Source organism: Doryrhamphus excisus, linkage group LG4 (assembly GCF_037039965.1).
Source record: "Doryrhamphus excisus strain RoL-2023G ecotype Guam linkage group LG4, RoL_Dexc_Guam_v1.1, whole genome shotgun sequence".
Lineage (NCBI taxonomy): Eukaryota > Metazoa > Chordata > Actinopteri > Syngnathiformes > Syngnathidae > Doryrhamphus > Doryrhamphus excisus.
In genome coordinates, this window is record NC_136360.1 from 9,030,477 (window position 1) to 9,046,330 (window position 15,854).

The following is a 15,854-nucleotide window of genomic DNA, read 5'->3' on the forward strand; positions in this document are numbered from 1 at the left end:
GCAAACAGCTCTCACACTGCAGGTGATGTACTTGAGTTGTGTCCACGGGGTATTTTTTTTTCCCTCAGAAAAACTTTCACAGTGTCACTGGATATGATGGCAGGAAGATGCAGCTACAAATTCAAAAGTGAAAGTGCATACAGGGAATGATCAAGTAAATTCAGCATAATAAAAATGATGCAGCTCAGCGGGATGGAGGCAGCGTCAAAAGTAGTGTTGTACTGTATATTCATTCATATTTGATGAAAGCACTTCTGCCAATTTGCTGTGGACAACAACACCAAAAACACTTCTTTGGGGGCTTTGTGTTTTCCTCTGGAATGTATTGAATAGAAATGGCAGTGAGCAGAGAGTGAAGGAGTGTGGAACATGCCAGGTGCCTCCATGCACGACAACCAGACACTCTGAAAGTCACCGTCTCCTGTTAAACACACAAACTGGCGCACACACCAACAACACAATAAAGAAATATGAAAAATTCAAACCTCAGCTGACTCAGAGAGTGCAGCAGCTTGAGAAAAACAAATGCAAAAAGCATATTTTTTCATCTGCTGAACTTAACGTTTCCCCAATGTTAAAGGCAAACTTATATTTATAACGATTGCTGACCTGAATATAAGACAGTAGGTTTGGGCATTGAAAGACAAAGACAGCCCTAGGAAATGGATCAACCCCATATTCCAGCCAAGTGTCCCAATACTTGTGTCGACCAAATAGGTTGACACGTGATGCCATGCTTGTTTAATACCACTGTTGAGGATTAGCACCAAATGTGCCGAGCATATCACTTTTTGTGTACTTGCATGGACACACAGTCACACACCACTATCACACAAGTCTCCTCCACTTCCTGTTGGAGTCCACCTCGGAAGCAATCACTGCAGCTAAGAGGCACCAGATGGCTCTTTTTTCCCCTCGCCAAACATTAAGGATGTTTCAAGATAATATCCATCCTTTTTTCCTCCCCATTGCCCTTTCCGTATCCTTGCACATATGCACTCCCTCCAGAGAAAAGCACAACCTTTTATGTTCTTGTCTCCTTACTGAGACAAGACCTCAACATCCTGGATCTGTGGTTTAAATTTACTTAGCTGCATCGCCCCACAGGGATCTTTTCAAATATTAGCAGGCTTTAGAGGCCGGTGTAGCCAGAAATCTGTCTTCTTTTAAGTCTACTGGATCATCTCTTAACAGTACTCCAACAGCGTATGGTTTAAAGGGAGAAAAAGAGCTGACATCCTCTTGGAAAAAAAAACAACACAGGGATCCGGGTTGGGATGTTAGCATTTGAGAGTGTCAGCCGCTGACAGTGAGCCTGCTGCTCTGCACCGTGGAGTAAAGCGTTGCTGCTGCCATGTGACCTTGTCTCCTTCTGTGGGAAACCGGGCTCAGCAGTTGGATGTAGCTAACAAAAATATTACCTTATGCAGTTCAGTATAAACAGTATATTGCACACTGCATGTCACAGTCAATCAGCACCAATCTATTGTGTTACTGCAACACGAGTGAGACAACTCAATTAAGAAGGTTAATTGTGCCGTCACAGTGTTCAATGTATCAACTAATGGAGCATTTTGTGGAGTCACGGTGTGAGCTAGTAGGAGAAATAGCAATGGGGTAATCAGTGCCACTCTCTGACCGCTTCTGGCTTATGAAAATTACTTGAAAGGTCCCTCGTTATGCAAAAATGACTTTTTAATAATGTTCTAATAGTATATGTGTTCCGAGAGACTGTTTATGAGCACCAAATGTGATAAAAATCCATTATCTCCCTCACTTGTTTGCTCCACTTTTAGGATGGGTACAAGACCACCTCTGACCCACTCCTAGCTATATGAGCAAGCCCTGTGTATACACCCACCACTTCATGATGACAAAAAAAGAAAGGCTTTGCACAAGATCACAGCAAACTTTGAAGACATTATAGGAGTACTTACCAGAAAAAAACATTTGTTTCAGGTTCATTGATAAAGTAGGCTCCAGGCTAGCCAGGAAGCAAACCTAGAAACTCCTGAGACGTAATCAGACGTGTTATAGACAGTGTTTCAGGCAACTCAAAAAGCCGTTTCTGTGTAAATGGATGAAAGGCAGAAAATATCAAATACTTTACTGTTTTGACCTGAAAACATTTCCGTGGATGGCCTCTTAAATTGTCTACATTTCAGAATATGGCTACATTTTGGAAAACACACTAAGTGGGACCTCTGAAATGTATTTAATTTTTTTTTAAAATAGTTTTATATGGGTTACATGATGCTGCTCTGTGACTATGCTTGTACCTTGTTATACTGTAATGAACGGTCTACGGTATACTGTACCCTTGAATTAAGAATCCTGTGGATGCTCTATTCCTGAAATGACAATATTATCATTCAGGGACAGGGTATAGGACGTGACCAATTATTTGTACTATTCACATAAAAAAAAAAAGCGTCAAGTCTGGTGCACAGTTAATTAAGAAATTTCTCGCATGGGCAGCTTCCCTAAATCCTCACACTGAGCCAACACAGAGGCTGTCACACTGGCTGTGGAGGAAATTACACCTTTACACCAATCTTAAATGTGACTGTTGTGATTTAAATGAAGACAGATGACCTAGCTTGAATTGATCCTGCATCTGTTTTTTTTAATCTCTTTGTTTTAAGGTCAAATTGAAATTCTAGTCAAGACCACTGCTGACAGGTTACAGATATGATTGGCAGAGCATGGCGTCATGAGAAGTAAGAGGGGACATACTGGGTCAGCACGCAAAGAGGCACAGTTGCTCTCTGCATCATGACAACAGCGCAGTGTCACTCAGACACAGCAGAGCTACTATACTGTAATTGTCATGCACAACTTGGGAGCCAGACCGCAAGGTGGAATGAGATGTGGAAGACAAGAAGGATGCTGACAAGACACAAAGGAATGGAGGCAGAAATACAATAATAAAAGCATCCAGTAATTTACAATAGACCTTGAAGGTCCATAGCTTTTTCATGTACGATACAAAGCAAAAGATGCTTGTCAAAATATATTTTTTCAAGAATAGAGAAGAAACAGAACAAAACACGATTTAAAATATTTTCTTATTAGAGGTACAGAATCTGATCGACGTTCAGACACGACTATAGTGCAGCCCAGCCTTTGGCTGGTCGGGAGTCGTAGCTACTTACTATAGTGCCAAGCACAATCCTGAGCTTGAAAACCCACTTCTGTCGTAAGCATCCCCTGTTTGGGAACACGTTGCCTTCTTTTTGATGTTTGTAAATGAACACAGAAAAGTGGATACAACTAACGCAGTGTGTCGGCATTGTTCAATAGAGATCAGGAATGGGGCAACAAGCTGGAACTATTAATGCTATACTTCAGGAAATAAGGACTATTTATTTCCTAAAAGCATAATAATTCACACTGTTCAAACTGTTACTATTGCACTTACACTCTGCAAAAAAACTGTTATCAACTATTATATATTACTTCTAGGTCTGTCAAACAATTAATTTTTTAAATAGAATTAATCATGATTAATCCACATTAGCAACTATGTCTGAAATATGCAAATTCTTACTCTAGTTAATGAACAGAAAGATCAATACTAGGACAAGACGTAAGAGCTCCAAATGAACTGAATATGTCAATCAAGCGAAAAGATACCCCACAAGTCACTTGTCTCTTAAATAGTAGCAGAACATTTCAGTCCCACTTTAAAACATGTTATTTTGAGCAATGGGGGATTGCGGTCAAAGACATCACAAAATTTAAGGTATTTTCCAGTATAATTACGGTAAATGTAGCAAATTGTACTTCCTAATTAAGAGGTACGAAGTGAGTTATAAGAATATCCACTTCATGTTTTTCTTTATCTTCATGAATATTTATACACACACACACATTATGAAACCATTTTTGTCATGTTTGGAGTGTGCTGAAATGCAATCTGGCCTTCTTGTAATGACAATGACGAAGTGTCATGCCCACAAAGAGACGTGTGTGAGTTAGAAATACATACAGTATATGGTGTTGGACTTGTACTGCTGTTGATGTGTTTGGGTCAGAATGAAGTTATAACAAAGCGGCAGACTCTCCACTGTGCTTTCATCTGCCATCATAACAGAGAGGCACGCTTGCTTTGGTTAATTACACAAAACATTTAACATAATTAATCAAATACACTAGTTACTACTGTTAACTTGTTACTTGTGACAGCTCAATTTTTTTTTTAAAATAACTTTACTCGAGAATTTTATTTTTTGAAGAATTTAAACTGAACCATGACCTTAAAACTGGGTATCAAACCGTGTTTATGATTGATTCAAGTCAGATGTATTGCAGTAAAAGCAAGTAGTTGGGGTTGGATTGATTAGCTGTGAGAAATGGATTGGCTATCCTGCCAGTCGCTGTATCCTGCGGCCATATTACGTCATTGTCCATAGTTGACAAATACTGGACTAATGCCAAGTGACAACAACATGTCAAATCTGTGGGCTTCGAGCTCTACCTATGAACAAAACCATGATGTAATAGAGCCACTGCATTGTTACTAGCTTCACCGTGGACCATCCTTTGTTGTGGAAAAAAAAGAGACATGGTGGACTGTGTGTGGCATCTGGTGGTCATGAGGGATTATGTTTTGATAAAGAACATTAACACTCAGACAGGCTAATGCACAGATCGTCTGACTGCATATTTAATTCACAACTAGACGTTCTGTGCTTAATCTTGAGCAAGGATGCGAAATACAGCACAGCAGCTTACAAATTCCTCAGTATATGGGGGGCAATACCATGGCAATAGCTGGTAGTTTTAGCCACAGAGCAGTGCTAGAGGTAAACTGTCTTCCATCAAAATTAAACTAAGAAATTAATTTGATTATAAAAAGAAATTGAAGAAACATTTAATGAATTCTGCCTTTGAAAGCACGACTGGCACATACTGTATATCAGTATATCAGCTTCTAACCTATTTTGTCATTTTAATTTGTGTGGGTCAGAACATCAGTGGTGCATTCATTCCGTAATTATAATAAAATGCACAAACTCCTGAACTTGATTGTTGGCACCTACATTCGTGATGCCACTATACTCAATGCAACAAAGCTGCCTTACCCGTTTTACCAAAATGAGAGAAAAAAATAAATATAACGTTCAAGACACAATAGAGTAGCCACTTTATGGTTGATCAGTTTAATAAATAAAATAATTGTAATAGTTTGTTTTAAAGTTGCCAGGAAGCGAAAGTGCGCCGCTGAAAGCACTGGTAACATGTTTTAATAAATAACTTGCGGTTCATTGGCTTCTGTCCTTTAGCAACCTGCTAACATTCCTTCACTGCTGACTGTCAAGCAATGAGAGCACCAGGTAGGATTAACGATGTTTTTGCTGGAGGGTGGCGGGTATGATGGAAGTCGACAAACAACAAAAGACTCACCGTAGTAGATGGAGGGAATGTCTGTCTTCCGAGCCATGACACTCAAGCGGGACCAATACGTTCTGGACCCGGGGACCGCATAAGACGAGTCGAGTGGGGGAACCGCCGTGGACGTCAGCCGAAATAAAACCGCGGCGACCAGGCGGCACTTGCGAGGTCTCGGTCAGTGGGTTCACCAGAGGATGCTCGCTTCGGCCACGCAGTTTGGAGCGTCAGTCTTGTTTACAGCCCGACGTCATTAATTATTCCAAAATGGCCTTAAAGGGTCCGCCGGAACATTTTCTTTGTTGGGGTCTTGTTTCTCGCCTTTTTATCAACTACCGCCTTAAATGTGGATAGAATAAATAATCACAGGTTCCAAATAGAGGAATTTGCAAACAAACATTGATACTATTAATTTTTCAAAATTGTGCTAATGATACAGAAAATAATATAGCTTTTGTTTGTGCTTGGAAATGAAAGTCACAGAGAAACACTGACCCCTGCTGGGCTTAACGGATCATTGCATATTTTCGTCGTCTTTTTAAACAAAGACTTGCATGGTTCTGGTGTACAAATAAATAATGAACACTATTTCTAAGTCTGAACTCATTAAAAAAGGCCTTACTCAGGGTGAATAAATCAAATTCTAATCTACAGGCATTGATGTTGAATTTATTATACCTATTATAATACCTGAAGGGGAAATTCTATTTACACACTGTATATATTGTGCTACACACTACATAGAACCAGGACACACATACACACACGCAAGCATGCAAGAAGAAATATCAAGAGTGAGGGGGCATGCAAACAACCCCTGAGCTGAGACTAGGCAGGGACCCAGTGTCTTGCTCAAGGGCACATCTACAATAGTCAGGAAGCAGACATGCATCTCTCCAACAACTAGGTGCTGTTAGTTGTTGATTGGGGTTCCAATTGGGCTTCTGAAGTCCAAATTCTCACAGACTGAGCCAATGGCACCTGAGGTTTGATACTGATGTGTTCAGTGACGGTGCAGGGTGCTCAATTAATATTGTGATCCAACCTGGATGATGCTGTAATTGTGAGGCATCATCTCCTTTAAATAGCAAGATAACGCTATATTTTTAACACGTCGGTCAACTTGTTCTGTACTCTTGATAGATCTAGGAAGAGTACATGTTGTCATTTTCCTGATCATTGACAGAATGTCTTTTGTAATGTGTGTTCAACAATGTGTGATGCACTTGGGCTTTGATGCTATAAATAGATTTGTATCACAGCAGAACCAGATGGACCCTTTTTCCATCACTCGACTGCCTCTACTGCAGCCCTGTTTTGTCCTCATCTCTGTGTCACTTCAAGTATCCCACAAATGTGAGTATACTCCTCACATTTAATCAAACTGCAGTTCATTGAGGGAAACATAAATTCCAGCATGGTGGTTTTCCAATATGGTAAGGAACTGAAAGAGAACAAGCTCCTTGCTGAAAAAGCTGAGATGATGCAGTGGCTAAGTTTGTTTCCTCCAGACCTCAAGTGGAAGGAAGTAAGGTGTGTCAGGTATTGAACATCCACCAGTGATGTCGTTATGGAGGAGTGTAAGAGTATCCCACTAAAAACGTGCAGCTTTGATGAATTCAATGCACAAGAGGATTAAGGCAGTGCTAGATGGTAAGCATGGACACCATGCGGACAAATGTGACTGGTTTACTCACCTTTGTGAGATGCTATGTATCGACTATGCCATGTGTTCTGCAGAGACACATTATTGATACAGCAAATCTAAAATATACACAGATGAAAGACAGTCATGCATATTATAGTGCTATTTTCAAGTCCATGTGTCCATGTGTTTTGACAATATTTTGGTAGATTTGTGTCATATAAACCTACCTTCTCTATCCATATATCCAGGGCAATACATTGTAGTTGCCTATACATATACACATGGACTCCTATGAACCCTCAGTGAACCCAGACACACTAGGTCCAGATTCAGGTATATACGGAGGAGTTTAGGATCACGGGGAGCAGAGCAGAGTGGAGCAGTTTACATGGATGAGGGGTGGGAGAGCATCAGTGGAGCATCGCCTCTCTCCATGCAGCTCACTCAGGTCCCACTCATGCATTCTTGGGAGTCCCAAGGTTTTGGCCATGATAAGATGAAGAATCCTTGCTTGTGTGGAGGAAAATGAGGACACGCGTGGTAATATATATATACACACACACACCTTTTACAATTTTTAATATGTATGCATAAGGACTCAACATAATGTTTGTCTGTCTCTCTAGTGCCAAGGAGTTAGTGGCATCATCATCACCATCACCATGGTTACCAGTTTGCTGGTGGTGTATAACAAAAGAGCTGGTGACAGATCAACATCATCACCATCATCCTGCCATGAAGAAGGTCCTGCATCTGCCATGGAGAAGCCAAAGAGACCACAGAGACCTCTGCTCTCATCAACACTTGAGGGCTACACGGGTGTCATGGACCGCAAGGTAAATAATATGTCTGCTCAATATTTTGGATATTACAACTGCTTTTCCACCTTCAGATACCCATCCTGATTTATAGTACAATTAATTCATTCATTTTCTACTGCTTATCCTCACGAGGGTCGTGGGGGTGCTGGAGCCTATCCCAGCTGTCTTCGGGCGAAAGGCAGGGTACACCCTAGACTAGTTGCCAGCCAATCACAGGGCACATATAGACAAACAACCATTCACACTCACATTCATACCTATGGACAATTTGGAGTCACCAATTAACCTAGCATGTTTTTGGAATGTGGGAGGAAACCGGAGTCCCCGGAGAAAACCCACGCAAGCACGGGGAGAACATGCAAATTCCACACAGAGATGACAAGGGTGGGATCGAACTTGGGTCTCCTAGTTGTGTGGCCTGCGCGCTAACCACTCAAACACCATGCAGCCGAGTACAATTCAATGTACCATTTTAACACTATTGCCTGATATAGCCAGTAGTACATTTAGACATTTACACTGCATGTATGTGATCGGTATTGTTATTGGTATGGGACGAATTCACTCATGGATTATCGGGATCGGTATTGGTAGCATAAAACCCTGATCCCATAGTAGTTATGGAACAACACATGTAAAATAGATAGCAGATTGCTTTAGATTAGCTTTATGGTAATGCTAAAATAGCTGCAGTTCCTATGATGCTTAGAGTCAAAGTCGAAGAGAAGTGAAATACATACTACATGTTTTGATAGAAGTCACATGCAACTATCGTGTTTTGACAAATAACAAATCTGTAATTTTGGTGAAATGTAGAATTACCACAGCTTTTGTGTGGACATTAACACAGCGGCAGCTGTTCAACTCAGTTGAAAAAAAAGAGCCACACTTCACAAGCAAGTGATACACTAAAGTAAATTGGATTATAAGGTTTATAGTGTGCATAAATGCTTGCCTCAAATTCCACCTTGTGCACTGCCACATCCATTGGATCTGTATTATCATTCACTGTTGCGATGCCATAGTTCACTTGTTCTGGCTGCCCTACTGTGATCTATACTGTCAAATAGAGGACTTGGTATGTCCGCATATGTGATTCAAACAGTATTATTTCGTATAATGTGATATTTAGATGCAATCCCCTGATTTTGTCTGAAATTGTCTTTTCGCTTTTCTGTATATAGTATACACACTGAAAATAGTTTGCAGCCCCTTACTTACATGAAGAGGATACATAATACAAAGTCACCCTAATTGGTATTCTGCCATCCTTTAGGTGTGCACAGTGTAGGTATACATGCATAATGTCTTTTACTGGCTTTAAGGCCTTGCCCTAGTTTTGCAGAGATCTCTGCTGTAATAATCACTTCTACAGCTTTAAGACCTTACAGTGTGGATACATTGTGCGTAGCATCTTAAATCCAGGAGGAGCTGCTCCGGAATAACAAAACATTTAAAGCAGCCTCAATGCTCCATCCATGTACTGTAACTCTGATTGAATGACAGATGATCTCTGTTTGGGAGCCAACTTAACTCTGTACTTTATACGTTCATAATTCATGTGCCAGTCATAAAAGATTAAGCAACAAAAGACACTGAAAGGAAATATAAATTCAAACTATAATTACTGCTTACCACCTCCCACATCCACCACTACTGCCTCCTTGTGAAATCAAATACTGTGGACAGGTTATTCAATGTCTGACCTGACAGACCACCTACTGATGGGTTCACTCTGCTCTTTGTCAATACCAAAGCAAACAAGTGAGGGAGATTATACATTTTTCTTATGTTTGGTATATATAAACACTTCTTGTGACATTGATTCGGGGCAATAACTATAATTAAAGTCAATGTGTTTGGTCTTGAACAGACTCTGAAGATGCACTGCAAGACATGCGCCCTCACCACCAGCTCCGGCCAGCTCATCGGCAGAAAGAGGGGCAAAGAAATCGATCACTCGGAGTGCGTCATCCGCATGAACGATGCCCCCATCATTGGCTACGAGCAAGATGTTGGCCAGCGCACTACCCTACGTATCGTAGCGCATTCCAGCCTGCAGAGGGTGCTGCGGGGACAGCAGGAGTTGCTCAACGCCAGCCAAGGGACAGTGTTCATCTTCTGGGGGCCAAGCAGCTGTATGAAGCGGGACGGCCGAGGCCACGTGTTCAACATTCTGAAGATGTTGAACCAGCAGCTGCCCAGCCTTAAAGTTTATATAATTTCCAGACTCAAAATGATGGCATTTGATGACCTTTTCAAAAAGGAGACTGGCATTGACAGGTAAACTCTTCATGTAGTTTGTTGATTTGGTACAAAATTCAGACTCTTGATGCAGTTTTTATATTGAATCTAATTATACTGTAATTGATTTGTTAACACAATATAAAGGTCTATCTTACTTGTCCAGGAAAAGCTCCAACTCCTGGCTGAGTACCGGATGGTTCACAATGGCCATCGCCCTGGAGCTGTGTGACAGGGTCAACGTGTACGGTATGGTGCCACCTGATGTCTGCAGGTACAATGTCATGGGCGTCATGGGATCAATAATAGCATCACTACATATTGGAGCTCACAGAAAACTAACAGGCAACACTGTCGAGGTGGAAGTTTTAACAAATTTTCACCCTTTTGTGTGCAGCGGTTCAGGAATAGAAGAGTTGGTTTATACAAACAAACACAGACACGTATTGGAGATACACAGTTGTAAATTATGGACATTAAATCATAGAACTGTAATCCTACAACGCCTGTGATCCTACACAAATATGTTTTATGTGCCATTTACTGCCCCTGTTTAAATGTGTCACTTCCTGTTTGAGCCACTCATGACAAATAGTGCATGAAGAGGAGCAGATGGTTTATTCTGTCACAACCCCGCTCTGATGGTGCTCTCCTCTGCCTCATTCATCTTTAATAATGTCCTCAACCTGCAATGGCAACAGAACAAAGTCAAGAGAGGCTTTGTCACTGTGTAGTGTGGATGGTTCAGTAATCATAATAAAAAATTATTTTAAAAAAAGAGACAAGACCAAAAATTTAACTCGGTTATACTTTAGAGTAGTCAGTGTAGCGCTTGTAAAGCCGTATTTTTAGTTCATTTCGCAACTGTTATGCATGAAAATGCTTGCTTCATTTATTCATTCATTTTCTACCTCATTTAGGCAAAAAATACATTCATTCATTCATTCATTTTCTGCCGCTTTTCCTCACAAGGGTTGCGGGGGTGCTGGAGCCTATCCCAGCTGTCTTTGGGCGAGAGGCGGGGTACACCCTGGACTGGTCGCCAGCCACAGGGCACATATAGACAAACAACCATTCACACTCACATTCATACCTATGGACAATGTGGAGTCGCCAATTAACCTAGCATGTTTTTGGAATGTGGGAGGAAACCGGAGTACCCGGAGAAAACACACGCATGCACGGGGAGAACATGCAAAAAATACATATTTATATATTTGTTTGTCTAATAATAGCCCACAAAACAGCATGATTTATTCATGAATATATGTTTGAAAAACCGTGATAGAGTGAAGTTGCAAAATTCAAACTGCAATGTGGCATGGAACAGCTCTACAACAGCCAAAAATCAGTATGCAGATCAAAAAGATCCGCTGTGGCGACTCCGTAATCGGGAAAAAGCTAAAAGAAACAAACAAAAGAACACATCTGTCAGATTTTTGTCTCAGATATCAATCGATAGCTACTTGCTTTCCCATATACAGTACATGCAGCTCCAGGCTTTATTTTAAGATACTGTCTATAGTGATGTATAAAATACTTTGCATACAGCAACAATTGCTTTCAACACATATTTGTCTAGTCACCCTGCCTCTGTTACGGCTCTGATTAGATCTAGAAAATTAACAGGTCATGATCATATCCCCCATTCCGAGTCTGTGCCTTTTTATACAGAACAGCAACATCAAAAGAAGTTGGGAATATGGCAGCTTTTACTGGTGAATTTCCTCTCATTCACTGTAGGTCTCCCTCCCACCACTCGGTGCCCTATCATTACTACGAGCCCTCCGGCCCCACTGAGTGCCAAATGTACCTGTCCCACGAAAAAAGCCAGCAAGGGAGCCATCATCGCTTCATCACAGAGAAGATGGTGTTTGCCAACTGGGCTCGGAGGCTTGACATCCACTTTTATCAGCCAGACTGGAAGCCTGCAGAAGAGGCAACCGCCATCATCAGCTCCAACACACCAATCCTGAATGGATCCGGACGCTGAGATCAGAAGCGTGGAGAACATGTTCTGAGATCAAATGTCTTCTGTCAAGGCAGTTTGGCAGAATTGGATCATCCCATGAGATGTGTTCAACAAATTAATATTAAGTTTTGTTTTACTGGGATTTTATCTTAAGAGAAGATTGCACTGTGGTTGACTCGACTTCAAACGTGTTACACATTTATGTGTTCTAGACTACAGAGCACATATTGTCCTCTTTTCTTTTTTTGGAAGTGTGCCGCTTTTTAATGACTTGAGGGAGTTTTAAACTTAGACCTACACAGAAAATGACCTGTTTTTATTTCTTTTGTTTTTCTTTGTGTGACAACTAAAAATGTCTGCTTCAACTCAATTAAAATTATTTAGAAATACACAATTGCTTGGACTATTTTTCCTGCTCCCAGCAGAGCAGCAAAAGGACAGGGAGAGTGGGCAGGAACAAAGTCCTTTACTGCTGACATTCAATAAAGGCGGTCACATCTTTTCCCTTTCCTCTCCATTATCATCCCTGCTTTGCTTCTCGTGTCTCTTTTAAGAAATACTTTGAAGAGCCTTACTTCCACTTCTCTCCAAATCAAGCTCATGGAAAATCAACTGGTCTATTCATGCAATTGACAAAATCTCGATGAGAAGCTTGGGTTTGGGGGAACCTGTCTCCCCTGATGGAACGTTCACCGCCGGTTAAGTGATGGACAATTGGGGGAAGTGGAGGGTCACATGCCTGGTAAATCTTTCAGTGAAGGATGTCAAAGATGTCCCATTCAGAACCATAATAACAGGTCTGCTGCTGATTAGATTATACACTGCCCTGGTGTATCACGGAATTCGGAAGACAGTCCTATGTGCCCGTCATGATTGATGGATCAATCAAACAGAGTAGCGAGTCTATTGGAATGGATTCCCATTCCAATGGATTCCCATTCCAATGGATTCCCATTCCAATGGGAACTAACCCAAACAATCTAACTAATCTGCATTCTCCCCAACCCCATATGCTACATGCACCCTCTCCCCCATCCCACGCCTTTGCAACTTAATCCCCCCCAGTGCGGACAAGGCGGCACACACCGAAATATTGTTTGTATATTTGGAACACCTCCACCCCCCTTTCCCTCTCCCCTAGTGCAAGTCTTCAATTTCTCGTGTTGTAAAGTGTGCTTATTTGTGTCTACGTTGCCAAGGTTTTTTGACAGTCTCACACTGTACACTCCCATATGGACATAGTTTGGAGTTGTTTTTTTCCTCTGTCTTGTTCTTCCCTTTCCTTTCCCCCTTTTATTACCTAAGCATCCTGTCCTGTCTACCCCCATCATATTGTATGGTATGTTGCACATGTATGGACAGGTGACTGTACAATTCCGTATGTACCTCTGACCTCTGACTAAAGGCCATTCTCATTCTGATGAGCAGTTATCCAGAAACAGTACTACAGGGCTGCAGGCTTTTTTTCACCACACTGACCTTTGTTGGATGTGGTTGGGTACTTCAACCCTTGAGCAAATTATCCCATTTCTATGATCATATCTCCTAAAAAATGAAGTTGACAATGAGACATATTTCCATCAAAAAATAGACCCTCAGCCGTCATTTGTCCTAATTTTCAAGCCAAAAGTCAGAACAAGCTCTGACAGTCACAATCATGTTAGACACTCAATCCTGCCAAGGGGATTACTCCATAGGTCCCCTGAGGGCTCCTGCAGAATCCCATATGTGCTTTGACATGCATCGAGAGGTTGCAATGCAAAAAAAGGCCACTTTTTGACTGCTGCCTGTTCCCATGTTTGTTCAGAATCTAACCACAGGAGTCTGCACCTAGTGTGGAATCTTAATGAACTCAGGTGCTCTGAGCCAAAACGGTGCACGCAGCGCCAAGTGGTCATGCTAAGTGCACTGGAGAGCTGGACTATGTGCCCCGCATACCAATAATTGGTCCCTTCAGGTATGCTAGAAACTTGTTTTTAAAAGGCTTTAATGGTAAGTTAGATGCAAATGAGCCTGCCCTGGCTTTGTTTCCTCAAACGCATATGCTACATGCAATGCCATTTTTCCCACGGACCTACAACATATTTCAAGAGAGTTATTAGTCACAAATTCAGTTTGTAGTTCAAGTGTGTAGTTGCTATATATTTATATCTACATAGTAATCGCTGTACAATGAAAAGTATGCATTGTATCTCCATCTTTGTATCTGAAAAACAACAAAGATTGGTATACCTGCTTTTCAAACTAAACTAACTAATATTTATTGGGCTTTGGGGCACGGATAATGTTGCCCATTTATTCTGCCTAGCAACAAGGCCTGCAAATATGTAGCTATTGCTTTGCATTTGTATATATTGTCTTCACAATGCCCACAAAAATGTCAAGCTCTTAAAACTAAATATCTATTAGCTTCTCATGATTTATACGTTTCTTTAGGGCAGAGGTAGGGAACCTATGGCTCGGGAGCCAGGTAGGGCTCTTTTGATGACTGTATCTGGCTCTCGAGCATTTCTTACCACAATAAAAATGTATTTTTGCTAACATTTTAAAGTAAACCATCACAGAAATGACTGTTAAAAATAATATTCAAAATCAACAACTTTCTTATGCATTTTAATTCGTCCATCTATATTCTGCTGCAATATGGCCAACCATATCTATCTTTCCTGATGATATTTTCCAGGTCAAACACCAAAACTTGATTATTACTGGGTAATGCTGTAGTCTACCTCGGTCATTGAGATGTCAAAAAAACATGTAAATGTAAACTTTCCTCCTTTAGTCAAATAGCTAAAGCTGCAGAACCAAGCCTTCTGACGAAGATGGCCAAAAGAATGAAATACGTCTACGGAGTACGGTGCAAAACTATGCAGCAGCAGAAGTTGTATTAATGGCAACAAGTATTTGATTTATTATTAGACACTGCGCTGCTCACGAAAGTGTGCTGGCCACACCCCATTGGCGTGGGGTAGTGTGCCTGGTCTACGTAATTAGAGCCCATTATCTAAAACTGTTGGTCTTACATAAAAATGCACACATTTTATTGCATTCAATGTTTAAAAAAATGTATATGGCTCTCACATTTTAAAATATCTGGCCTCCATGGCTCTCTTTGCCAAAAAGGTTCCCGACCCCTGCTTTAGGGGATTAATGCATTCAAAATAAATGCACATTGAAACATTTACATTTACAAAGCTAAGGCTGACACCTGCTGGCAATAAATGCAAAAGCAGCCAGAAATACTGCTCATACCTCACTCAATTTAGTTTTGTTTTTAGTTATTGTTTATGGACCGGTCATCATTATGATATACTGAATGAGCAATGATGTAACATTGTCTGATGTTTAATTGTAGAATGTAAAATATGTACATGGTCATGGGTAAACAAGCTGGTGAACTGGCCTTCACTTTGACATTTGAGGGCCAATTTAGGGCTGTTTGTTCAGTGTGATGGAGACAAAATGACACGAGGGACGGGACAAGTACGCACAAAGGAAGATTATGTCTGTTCCCTGTGAATTGTGGCTTTGTGGGGTGCTTTTCTGATTGGGATGGTACGCTGACATTATGAGTGATTTTCCACTCCATACAAAAATCCCACTGGGCCTATTATGGTGTCTAACAAAAGAATGTAACAGTGGAGCCACCACGCCAACGTCTGACATCAGAACATCTCACAGTAGATATAGAATCACACTTGGATGGTGGGATGTCACGGAAGAGGACGTGGAGCTGCTGTGAAGTAATTAGGAGCCTCATATTCTCAGGAAAACG

The 15,854-nt window shown here is 41.1% G+C and overlaps 2 protein-coding genes across 9 annotated transcripts in view; one reads left to right on the top strand and one right to left on the bottom strand.

The window, feature by feature from the left end:
- slc44a5b (solute carrier family 44 member 5b) overlaps positions 1-5,651 on the bottom strand; it is a 30,541-nt gene extending 24,890 nt beyond the window's left edge. For both annotated transcript variants that reach the window (XR_009129978.2, XM_058074494.2), the window contains exon 1: positions 5,410-5,651. Coding sequence is in view for 1 of the 2 variants with exons in the window: in XM_058074494.2 (XP_057930477.2) it covers positions 5,410-5,446 (37 nt within the window). In the remaining variant the exon portion in view is untranslated. The remainder of the gene's footprint in view (positions 1-5,409) is intronic.
- Positions 5,201-12,456, top strand: st6galnac5b (ST6 (alpha-N-acetyl-neuraminyl-2,3-beta-galactosyl-1,3)-N-acetylgalactosaminide alpha-2,6-sialyltransferase 5b). 7 transcript variants are annotated; one of them, XM_058074504.2, is made up of 7 exons: positions 5,203-5,339; positions 6,657-6,750; positions 7,291-7,582; positions 7,669-7,878; positions 9,737-10,146; positions 10,274-10,381; positions 11,851-12,452. In XM_058074504.2, exons 3-7 carry the CDS (start codon positions 7,568-7,570, stop codon positions 12,098-12,100), a joined length of 993 nt encoding a protein of 330 aa, XP_057930487.2. In that variant the 5' UTR covers positions 5,203-5,339; positions 6,657-6,750; positions 7,291-7,567; the 3' UTR covers positions 12,101-12,452. The 7 variants fall into 7 exon arrangements, with proteins under 7 accessions (XP_078646211.1, XP_057930487.2, XP_057930488.2 ...); XM_058074505.2 differs by having other exon boundaries at positions 7,482-7,582; XM_078790085.1 differs by having other exon boundaries at positions 5,201-5,339; positions 6,657-7,582; positions 10,274-10,356; positions 11,851-12,456.
- Positions 12,457-15,854: the final 3,398 nt, after the last annotated feature.

Excerpts from the sequence above, each read along its gene's own strand:
- st6galnac5b (XM_078790082.1), top strand. Across the intron at positions 7,879-9,736 it reads CGGGTGTCATGGACCGCAAG|ACTCTGAAGATGCACTGCAA; the intron begins GTAAATAATATG and ends GGTCTTGAACAG. Across the intron at positions 10,147-10,273 it reads AAGGAGACTGGCATTGACAG|GAAAAGCTCCAACTCCTGGC; the intron begins GTAAACTCTTCA and ends TTACTTGTCCAG.